The sequence below is a fragment of the Benincasa hispida genome, unplaced genomic scaffold (assembly GCF_027475165.1).
Source record: "Benincasa hispida cultivar pf3 unplaced genomic scaffold, pf3_genome.v1.1 HicScf884, whole genome shotgun sequence".
Classification (NCBI taxonomy): domain Eukaryota; kingdom Viridiplantae; phylum Streptophyta; class Magnoliopsida; order Cucurbitales; family Cucurbitaceae; genus Benincasa; species Benincasa hispida.
Window position 1 is genome coordinate 5,890 of NW_028327025.1, and position 12,679 is coordinate 18,568.

Sequence of the window (12,679 nt, forward strand, 5' to 3'; positions counted from 1 at the left end):
CTAATAAAATCTTGAAATTTTTAATTTTATGTACTTAGTTCTTGAATTTTAATATACTTCACTTTAGTATAGTTTGATTGACATAATTATGTGTTTGTGTCTACAAAGTACGTAGTTTGAATCCCTCGATCTCTGTCGTACTAAAGGACTTCATTTTAGTACTGCCATTTTACCATTAAAGGACAACACCAACAAAGGCCAAGAACATCAAAATCAAACCTTCCTCCTAAACATAAAACTGACATAACAATATAACCTTCGAGTAATATCAAACATTTTCACAGAAAATTGAAGTTCAAACATGGTATTCTCCATAGTAGTGATATTCTTGATTTCTTTCATTTTTGTTATATCGTTTTTTTCAACAAAAATTCCACCATAAACCCATTTAATATACTTTTTTTTTTAAAAAAAAAGAAAATACAGTCAATGGAGTGATGAATCTTTATCAATGGAGTGAATTCTTCCCATATTCAAATCTTTGTACACGACTGGGCAAATCTGTTAATGTCTAGTGCTCTTGTCAGTTCCTATACTGGAGAACAAATTTGGCCACGCTTTCATAACTTTGATGTTCGGGCTATTCTTCGATCAAAAAAGATAGTTTTTCATATAGTTCATTATGAAATTTCAATCTCTTAAGATTTGTGTTAATTGAACTAGGCTTATGTTTATGAACAGAACAAAATAGAGATTGGTAAGTATAGAAATTCAATTGAACAAAGTTGAAAATATGTGAATGGACAGAAAGCATATGAATCAAAATAATATTTAAAAGGAAAAAAAAAATAATGATTATACATCAGAAACTACACTGTAATCATCTTCTTCCAGTGGAGCTGGCAAATTGAGATCCAAGCCAATCTCAAGCTTGCTAGAACTCCCATCAATGGCGGTTCTGATAGAACCCTGTAGATGGGACCTTTTATGTCCTCCTAAAGCTTGTCCAGACCCAAACACTTTACAACAATAAGGACATTTAAAGATCTTCCAATTACCTCCATTAATCCCTTCTTCATCTTCTTCATCTTCTTCTTCCCCTTCCTTTCTGCAAACTTTCCTATGTCCAAACAGAGCTCTGTTCGATCGGAAAGATTTCCTGCATTTCCCACATCGGAAACTCTTCGCCACCGCCGCCGTTAATTTCTCCGATTCCGGCGTCCGACTCTGATCCTTCCCCTTCCCGATTACGCCATTGCTGGATGAAGGCTTTTCCATCGAAAGCATCACTAGACAGATGGCGACGTCTTCCTCTGGAGATGTATCGGAGATGGAACTAGCTGGCTCCGGCGACGGCGACGGTAACGACTCGGTGTTGAATCGCCGAGTCCGTTTAGAGCGCCTCCGAGTTGGGTTCTTAGACTCGGTCTCGCTCTCTCTGTCTTGGACAATGGAGACAGAGCCATTAACAGAGAGTGGCATTTCTGGATCTGGTGATTTGAAGGTTTTGTTGAGATTTTCGTGTTCAATGGAGAAAGTGGCTAAATGGGCTTTCATGTGACCACCTAATGCTCTGCCATTGGTGAAGCTTCGAGAGCAGAGCCTGCATTTATGCCTCTCTTCCATTTTTACAGAAACAGAGGAAGCAGAAGAAGAAGAAGAAGAAGAAGAAGAAGAAGAAGAAGAAAGCAAAAAAGAAAACAGAGCAAATCTCTTCAATTTTTTTTTTGTTTGGTTTCTCTCTCTGTTTAGAAAAGTGGAGAAGAAGTGAAGGAAGGGATTGGGGGAGTTGAAAGTAGAGGGAAATGAGTAGGTGACAAGCATTCCTCTTCCACCAAAAGGACATAGACAATACACACAACCCAAAGTTATGATTTTTAATGCAACTTTTTCATTTTCCTTCTACATTTTTACATCAAAATTGCATAAATAAATGTAGAAGAACATAATTTATGTCAAAGTTAGCATAAGTGAGCTGCACCGTAGTATCTTCATACTATTTTTATTGTATGAAAATTTTCTAATACTAACTCAATTCATTGCCTGTCACAAATTAGTTTCAAGAATTATGAGTGGTTTATGAAATAAATAAATAGTAAATTAATCAATTATTTGATAACGTGTCAAATAATAAATGGGATTAGTAGGCATTAAGTTAGTGCTAGAAATTAGAAAAAAAATTATCACAAAAATAGAATTTAAGAATTATATGAGTCCATAAAATAAATAAATAACAAACTAATATATTATTAGTGACGTGTGAAATTATGAATGAAAACAAAATTTTCTCTACCTCTCATGAAATCAAAAGTTTAATATCCACCCTCTACATGTGTTACTAAGAAACATAATAGATTAATAACTTCCCCATGAAAATAAACTTTCTTATATTTTAGATTTAAATATTATTTTAGTTATACATATAGAAAAAATGTCAAATTATTTATAGAAATGACAAAAAAAATACTGATAGACATTAATAGACTTCTATCGACATCTATCACATAGTTTCAATGATAGACTTCTATCGACATCTATCACATAGTATCAATGATAGACTTCTATCATTTTATCTCACTGATAGATACTGATAGATTTCTATCAACCTCTATCAAAGAAAATTAAATTTTGTTATTTTGTGTAAATGTTTTATCTTATTTTTTCATTTTTGAAAATCCTCTTTATATAATTTTGACTTTGATTTATTTTGGTCACTATATTATCTATGTTCATTTTGATTAATATACTTTCAACTTTTGGTAGTATTAGTTTATGAACTTTTGAAATGTTAGTTTGTGTATTCTCAAAAAGTAATTATATTGAAAGGGACCACAATAACAACTTTTTAAAAGTATACGAGTTAAGATAAACGTTTTGTAAGTACAAAGATTAAAATAAACGAAAATTAAAAGTACAACGACTGAAATGAATCAAAGCTAAAAATATATAAATTAAATAATATTTAAACCTTGATTTTATGTGACAAATTTGGTCTATAAACGAAAATTTGTCATAAATAACCTTCAAGTTTTCACCTTACAAAGATCCATCTCGGGTGAGATCGACTACTAAGATTTAGTTTTAAAAAAAAATAGCTTTTTCTAACTTATTGATTTTTTTAGCCCTTTTGGGCATTTGTACATCTCGGAGAGATTAATTTTTTTTCATAATATTATGTGATCTTCCTAAATCTTATACATTTCAAATTTTCAATCTTATATCAAATCTTATATATTTTTAAACTTTCTCCAAATTTGATTATATTTACCAAATATTATGTCAAAATTTTACATGATTTTTTTAAAAATATTTAGCCAAATTTCTAATTCCAAATCAATTTACCAATTATCCAAATGAATTTTTTTTAAATGGATCTCATGTGATTAATTTTGATTTTAAAATTTTTGGAAATATTAAATTTTTCAAAAAAAATATGAAAAATATATAAAATCTCGGTATGAATCTCGGGTAGGTTAACATCAAGATTGGTGAATTCTCGGGTAGATTAATACTGGAATTTTATATATTTTCCATATATTACCCTTTTTGTTCGTTTTGCAAAATTTCAAAATTTAAAAATCAAAATGCAAGCATCCAGTTGAAAAAATCTAATTGTTAGATTCATTCAGAATTTAGAAATTCATATAATGGAAACAAAAAATGGCCTAAAATTACACAATAATTGGATAACCGGATTTGAAGAAAATTTGAAAATATATAAGATTTGGATAGATTATCTAATATTTGGAAAAATTACTAAAATCTCAGGTGTTAGCCCAAAAGGGCCAAACCAATTAATAAGTTAGAAAAAGTAAAATTTTTAACTAAATCTCAGTGGTCGATCTCGTTCAAAATCCATAAAAAAAAAATCAGTGGACATACTCGTCTTGAAAGATGAAAAGTTGAAAGTGTTATTTCTGACCATTTTTGTGTTTGAACCGCAGTTAACAAATTTTATTTTGTTCTTTTGTGCGTAGGGTTATGTAATGCATTTGGTAAAGAACAATACTTTTCCTTCTTCCAACAACTAAAAATTTTGACTTATGGGAGAGAAATGGGAATGAAGGAGAATTTTTGTTCTCTTTTTTTTTCCCTCCTTTTTTAGAAAAAAAAAAACCTATAAAAGGATTTTAATGATGAGAAGTCAATAGGAAAAGTATTTCCTTTAATAAAAATCAATCTTATTATCAATCAATAGACTTGTGTTTTAAGTTTTTACGAGAATATTATGATTCAAATAAAGAGTAGTAATATAAATTTGTTTAATTGAAGAGTTTAATATATGTTCAAATAAAGAGGCGACTTGTATTTTAAGTTACGTTTATCTAATTCAAAAAGATATATTAGAGAGTGATTTTAAAAATATTAAAATCATTTTTGTCATTTTCAAAACCATCGTATAACATGTTTTTAATCTCTTAAAATTAATTTTGATTAGATAAAAATTACATGTAAAAAATGTGAAATTTAATATGAAATTTATTTTTTTTGACAAAAATAATTTTAAAGATGTTAAAATCACTCTCAAATGCATAAGAAATTAGTGGCCACCAAATATATATATATATATACATTTATATATATATATATATTCATTCCATCCATTATTGATAAAATTGGTTTAAATCCCATTATGCTGTTATGAATTTTTATTTTTATTCTACTATCATTCCTAATCTAATTGTTTTATTTTAGCTCTTGAACTTTGTCCTTTTTTTTCTTAATTAATCTCTCGAGTATAGGACAAAAATAAAAGGAATTAATAGTATTTCTGACAAAAACAATATTCTCAATCAAGATTTTTGCAAGCGAAACCGCCTTTTTGCTGATGAAATTAATAACATCTAAAGCATCCGACTATTCCACCTCTAGTGGGGGGTTAGTCCCAGCTAGGGACGGATTTAGTATGGGTCTAGGGGGTTCGAGCTTCCCTCAACTTTATACTATATATATATAACTGGCATAGTGTCCAAATTATTAGTTAACCTAGTAGTAAATTTATTTTTTTAATCCCTTATAGATCCAAGTTCAAGTCCTACACGTTACACCTTGTGGCATTTACATTGAGTTTCCAATGTTCCGAACTTGGAAGAGTCCAATGCGGTTGAATAGAAAAGATATAATTTGAATTTAGAAAGATCAAAATACAATTATTAAAATAAATGTGAAAGTTGAAAGATTAAAATAATGATAAAGATAAGATTAATAAAGGAAGGGCATATGAATACAAGTAACATGCAGAAAACTTGCCTCCTTTATTTGCTAATCCATATAAGCTGTTTGCTGGTTTTTAACCCTTTTTTAATTAATAAAACGAAACTCAGAAAGAAGACAATTCCCCATTGAAAATCCAAATTCAATATTTAAAACAAAATTAAAAGGAAAAAAGAAAAAGAAATTTGTTTAATTTTTATTTAATAAATTATTGGGATCTGTGTGTCTAGTTATAAATTCCTAAACTATCATACGACTCTCGATCTAAATTATCATCTTAACCTTTGAAAAATATTCCCTTTCAACATTAATTTTTTTCTTACTCTATTCTTTTTGTATTCAGTATTACTTTTTTTGGGGGAAATTTTGGCTTAACCCTTTGAACAAAATATTGCATTATATTCAAATACTTGACAAAGAAATATGTCATGTTAGAATACTTGTTCGCAAATTATTAAATTCATGGAAAAATATAGGTTTAAATATTATTTCGGTCTCTATACTTTTGATTTTAGTTCATTTTAGTTCTTATATTTTTAATATATCTATTTTGGTTCCTAGACTTTTTAAATTTGGTTCGTTTTGGATCATGCTTTCAAAATATTTATTTTAGTCATTGTACTTTTACAAAGTGATCATTTTAGTCCTTGCATTTTCATTTTTACTTCATTTTTAAGGAATTAAAATGGTCACTTTTTTAAGTTTAATGATCAAAATAAACCAAAGTTGAAAGTACAATGATCAAAATAAACCAAAGTTGAAAGTATAATGATCAAAATGAACATATTGAAATTATAAGGATCAAAATAAATAAAAGTTTAAAGTATAGGGACCAAAATGAACATTTTCAAAGTATTGGTACTAGAATGAACGAAAGCTAAAAAAAAATTCATAATTTGAAAGAGATCGGTTTGGATGATTTATATTATTTAAATTTGGATGATGTAGATGTAAGAAAACTTTCACAGTTCAAAACCAAACCAATTCAAATTTTGAATTGAGTTTGTAAGGTTGAAAACATGGGATTAAATAAAAATAGAGCCGTATTTCATATTTTCAAATATGTGTTTAGTAGCAAAATTCAGAAAACTGGATTCTAATTTAAACAATTGCAGACTAGTTGTAATTACCTACTAAATATTAGTTGATAATAAAGTATTATTAATTTATTTATGAACATGTTATGTTAAAAAATTTGTAAATTATTATTTTGTAATAATATATAATTTATAGGATATATTGAAATTTTTGTCCATATAGTTTGGAAGAACTTAGAATTTAGGTCTTATGGCTAATTAGAATTTACTGCCAATGGTTTGATAAAAACTTCATGAATAGTCTTATGGTAGGATTATTTAAGAGGATTTAACAAATCATGAAGACTATATATGAAGATATATCAAATCATAAGAACTAATTAAATCTAATTTTAAAACCATTAGATTAGTTTTTAACTTTATCCAAATCATAGAGATCCAATTTGGAATTTAACCTATTTATAATATATTAAATAATAAATATTTTAATCTTTTAAAAATTTAATTGAGTTTATAATATAACGTATACTATATTTCTAAATGTTTTTAACTTTATTTAATATAATTTTGCATTTTGCATTTTAATATTTAGATATAATGAATACATAAAAATGTTATTTTCAAAATTTATATTGTTTACATCATAGAATCCGAAAACAATTTTTAAAAATAGAATTCGGGTTGTCTGTCAAACACATATTTACTAAATTCAATGAATTTGAAAACATAAAACAAAATTTAAATTGCAAACTAAACCGACCCTAATTCAATTACTATGAGTTCAATAAATTAAATTCTCATATGTTAGATTAATTAGGAATATACTTAAATAATTTAATGGAATTAAACTAATAATACTAATTTCTTAAATTTTCAAAATATATTTATTTCCGTACAATTTTTGTTTAATTTATTTTAAACTCCTTTTTTATTATTATTATTATTATTATTATTATTTAATTTGCTCATAATGTTTAGAAATCAAGTAACATTTTTTTTCATAAATGAAATATACGATGATCCAATTACTTTAAGTTAATAGTACCATATTAATATATGATAATATTATTGTGTTTTAAGTCTTTAAATGTTCCTTCATTTTTTGGAAAAAAAAAATAAATCAATAATAGTAATTCAAATATTTGAAGATGTTTTTGCTTAAGCTCAATGTAACCTAACTAATTCGACCATAGTAAATATAACATGATTGAATGGTGTTAGGTATATCACCTAACTAAACATTACTTAAGTTTGACAAATTTGCAATTTTAATAATTAAGTTTAGTAAAAAAAAATGTATGAACCCAGCCATATCTAGGACAAAATATTATTGAGAAGTTGACTTTTCCTTGTTATATGCAATTCATCTCATTTGAATTGGATTGAAAACTGAATTTAGAGATCACTAAAATGTCAAATTTTTAGGACATAACACAACAATGATTAACATTGTTGTAATCTTTATTACAAAAGAATATTAAATATGCATTGGAGGATTAGAATGAGGGAAAAAAAACAATTAGATTATATCTTCTTTAAAATCCCAAGTCAAAAAAAAAAAAAAAAAAGACAACATGGAGTAAAATTCCATCTTAACATTCAAATTTTATATGTGAAAATAAGCACAATTCAATTGACATAAAATTCGTACTATTAACATTAAGGAAAGAAAATATACATTGAAGAATGAAGAGGAAAAAAATTAATTAGATTATATCTTGAGAAATTTTCACAGATAGAAAATGTCAAATTATTTACATAAATAGAAGAAAAAAACACTATGTTTCTATCAACATCTATCAATGTTAGATTTCTATCTGCGTCTACTAGTGATAGACTTCTATCCATTTCTATCACTAATAGACGTCTATGGCTTAATTTTACTTTTGTATAAATAGTTGTCCTTGTTTTTTATTTTTGAAAATCCCCTTATATCTTTCTTTAAAAAAAAAAAAAAAAAAAAAAAAAAAAAAAAAAAAAAAAACAAGGCTCCAATTGGTAATCATTTGATTTTTTATTTTTATTTTTGAAAATTAAGCCTATTTCATTCATATTTCTTACAATGAATTACTTCATTCTTAATTACAATGGTTGAATTCTTCCCCAAATTACAAAAACAAAAAAAAACAACTTTTTCAAAACTACTTCTTTTATCCTTCAAAATTTGGCTTTGTTTTTTAAGCAATAGAAGAAAAGTACATAACAAAAGAAAAAATTTGGAGGTGGAAGTATTGTCATAAGCTTAATTTTCAAAAGCAAAAACAAAAAACAAAATGATTACCAAACGGAATCTAAAAAAGTTTGGGTAAAATTTTATCTTAAAATTCTAATTTTATTGAATTCAACTTTATATGTCAAAATATCATACGTTTCAGTTGACATAAAATTTATAATATCGATCTTAAGAATATAAGTTCCATCCACACATCATATATTAAAATAATAATAATAATAATAATAATAATAAAAAAGAATTGAACTTTATATTAAACAACGCAATTCTTGTATTGTACTAACATGTATAATTAAGCGAAGACAAATTAATGTACAAAATTAATCATTCAATAAACTTAAAAAAATTTTAATTTTTTGTCTACTTTTTTTAAATGTCATCCATGTATATATATATGTAATGAAGGATCATCCATACTAAAAGAAAGCCTATAAAAAAAAGATAAAAATTATAACACTTAACTAGTCCTCAAACAAAGTTGATTAAAAGATAAAAATTATACAACTGTTTAAACGTAAGTTTATTACAAGGCTTTGATGGAACGAGACTCGTCTTTTCTCCTATCTCCTTATCTTGAGAAGTTTTTTTGTTGTTGTTGTGTTGGTTTTATTTTCTCCAAAAACAAAATTAATTTAATACTTTGAAAGTTCACAATAGAAATTAACGCACATTTTAATTTTCTTATCAATTAGCCATAGAAATAAATGGTAGGATGACTATTGAATTTTTTTTTTACTATTTTTGTAAATATCTTGATTCATTTTGCTATATATGAAAATAGTCTTAAATTATATTCAATTATTTGACCCATTTGACCAAAATTAGTTCGAATGAATATTAAAGTGCTCTCATGTTCTAAAACAAGTCCAATAATTGCAGGAGTGGAGACCCAACAATCTACATTTGAGATATTAATTTGTGTCATATCCACTAAATTATATGAAAAATTTTATGTCCACCTCAATGATCTTTTAGATAGCAAAAGTGATTTTTTTTTTTTTTCCATATGGTTAAAGTAGTTAAAAGAAAGGTTAAATTATAAATTCGGTCTTTATAGTTTGGAGAAAGTTAAAATTTAATTCATTTGATAAAACCCTCCTAAATAGTCTCTATTTTTATCAAATGAGAGGGACATTTATGGGGCTATCAAACAAACTTTAACTTTTTTTCTCTCTCAAATTATAGAGACTAAATTTGTAATTTAACTAAAAGAAAAAATTAAAAAAAAAAAAAAACCGTTTTAGTCCCTAAGTTTTCGACCTATTTCTATCTGATTGTTTCAAAATGTTACACATTTAGTTCTTTTAAGTTTTTGGTTTGGTTTCAATACAGTCTCTAAGTTTCAAAATACTACTATTATATCCTTGAGATTTGAGTTTTTGTTTCAATTTGATCCTAAGTTACAAAATTTACACTTTTAACATCGATTGTCTGTCACTAAATACTTGCCATCAGTCTTAGACAGAAACGTCTATTAATTAATTTAAAACAATTATGAAGCAAGAATTTAAATTTAATTTCAACAATGATAAAAAGAATAGTAAAACTAAATTAATTATAACTATTTAATTATTTTAAATTTAATCGTAAATACCAAAAGTAAATATTTAGTGAAAATCGAGGTTAAAAAATATAAATCTTGAAATATATAGAATAAATTGAAACAAAACTTAAATTTCAAATGTAAAATTGTAACATTTTGAAATTCATAGATTAAATTGAAATCAAACTAAAAACTTCAAAACTAAATGTGTAACGATAAAATAGAAAGAGACGTAGAACCTACGAATTAAAAAGTTTTTTTTTTAAAAAAAAAAAAAGGAGAGAGAGAAAGTGTGAGAGAGAGAGGTGTCAATTATATGGCACATAATGTTGTTGGGTTTGTTGTAGTTTGCACCCACAAGTCCTTTGAATGTAACATCATGTGATCTTGACAATGTGAACTACTTTAGTAATTTCTCCAACTAATTTCATTCATAAAAAGAAACTCCAACTAAATATTGTCTCTTCTTTCTCTCTCTTTTTTTGTTTTCCCAAGGAAAAATATGCACCATAAAATATATCTATGAAATGGATTGAATATATAAATAACCTCTTATCACACTTTTTTCCCCAACTTTATCATATCAAAAGTTTCAATTTTAATTTACATAAGTTTGTCTTTAATACTTGTGTTCCTTTTCAATTTCATTATTAATCTTTTTGGGATTTTTTTTTGGTTAATGTGTTTGGTTCACACAAATGGTATAAATTAAAATTAAAATTCTAAAAATGATTATTATGATTTGATCTATTAAGTTAGATTCAAAACAACTTTTAAGAGACGATTAGTTGTTAAAAATAACATTTTTAATTAAAGTATGGATTTTCAAGTTTGTGCTTAGAAGGTCCATGAAGTTTAATATTGTTTCATAAGTCTCTAAACTTGTAACTTTATGTCTAATAAGTCCTTACACTTTAAAAAAGAATCTAATAGACCGATGAACTTTCAATTATATGTCTAACAAGTCCTTAACATATTAGAAATTTTAAAAAGTAAATGAATTATAAGATATAAAATTGAATTTTATGCTTAATAGGATTCTAAATTTTCAACTTTGTGTTTAGTTAGTTTGTAAATTTTCGAAAATGTCAAATGTGTCAAAGACTTATTAGACATCAAATTAAAAGTTCAAGTCTCTAATTGACACAAAATTGAAAATTTAAAAATTTATTAGACAGTTTTTAAAGTTTATGATCTAACTAGATCAAATAAACGTAAAAACAATTTAACTTGTGATTTAACCTTAAATTAATATACTCAAGCCGATTAGGTTCACATCCAACATAATGACTTATGAACTAGAATGATTCATCAAACCAAACCATTTTGAATCAAAATGATAGAATTATTTGAGTTAGCAAGTTCTTTTATTCTAATATAATTGATATCAAAGTTAGATTTGGTACATTGTATTAAGGTCGAATTAGCATTAGCATGCTCAAATCCTATTTTCATATTCAATTACTAAAATAACAATAAATGAACTTTCCTATTCCTTTTTGTTCCTCCTTTTCTGTGTGTTATAATTGCAAGCACATCTCTTATCATTAAGAATCCCTTTTTTGAGCCAATAAATTATAAAGCTCACACAACTTTTGTTAAAGTTTTTTCCCCTTTGAAGAATAGGTGGAATACCATTTTAATCTTGATTGCATGCGTACTTTCAAATGTTCAACTTTAGTTTGTATAGGTTCAATAAATCTTAAGTTTAGTTCCTTAAAATTATTTTTTTTTATCATAATTATTTCAATAATGATAATAATTTCCTCACAAGAAAATATAATATATGAATATAGTATTCTTACATGTTTTCTTTAAAGGAAAAAGAACTTTCATAAAAGTAACAATTCAATCTTGAAACTTTAGTTTTGGAAACATATTCCCATAAATTTTATGAATTTCTACAATAAGAACTAAACTGTTACAAATTCTAAAGTACAAGGACTAAATTGTTATATAGTAAAGTTTAAGGACTAAATTATTACAAAATTAAAAATAAGGGCTAAATCGTTACAAACCAAAATTTAGGGACTAAATTAATGTTTCTATGAAAGTTTAAGGACTAAAAGTGATTGTTAAATAAATAATAAAAAGTTTCTGAAAAAAATCAACAATGACCTAGTGGTTGAAAGTAAATTTCAACCAAACAGAAACCAAAACGATATTTTAACATATATATATATATATATATATATATATATATATATATAATTTAGGAAAAAGTATGTTTTTTTAGTTAAGCATTATGTGGGGCAAGATATTCAAACTTTTAACCTCTTGAATTAGATTTAGGGGGCGTTTAACGATAAAAGCAAAGAGTTGAGTTAAGTTGATAATTATTATTTGGAGAGTTACATTTTTGTGTTTGGTTTGCAGAGTTGAGTTGGAGTATCGGGTGTTGTTTTTGTAAATGAAATTGATTTTTTTTTTTTTTTGTTGCTATTGTTGATTTTAATTTTCAACTATACACATTTTTCTATATTTTCTAAGATTAAAAAAAAAAACTTCCAATTCTTTTCTATTCTCAAAACATAACAAATTCTCTATAAAGTATTCATATACAAAACACAAAATTTTGAATTCAATTTTTTAAACACTCAAATAAAAGTGATTATTCCATTAAAAAAAACCCAACTAAATCATTAATTATCGTAAAAAAAAAAAACTGAAATGATTAGTGTCATCGAATGAAACTATTGACATTATTTTAGA

The 12,679-nt window shown here is 25.7% G+C and overlaps 1 protein-coding gene across 1 annotated transcript; it reads right to left on the reverse strand.

The window, feature by feature from the left end:
- Window positions 1–694: 694 nt before the first annotated feature.
- LOC120091705 (zinc finger protein ZAT9-like) lies at window positions 695–1,789 on the reverse strand. Its single transcript, XM_039049817.2, has one exon. The coding sequence runs from the start codon at window positions 1,762–1,764 to the stop codon at window positions 796–798; it is 969 nt and encodes a 322-aa protein (XP_038905745.2). The 5' UTR covers window positions 1,765–1,789; the 3' UTR covers window positions 695–795.
- Between the last annotated feature and the right edge of the window lie 10,890 nt (window positions 1,790–12,679).

Bases quoted from the DNA above. Each gene is read 5' to 3' on its own strand.
- LOC120091705 (XM_039049817.2), bottom strand. From the start codon at position 1,764: ATGCTTGTCACCTACTCATTTCCCTCTACTTTCAACTCCCCCAATCCC.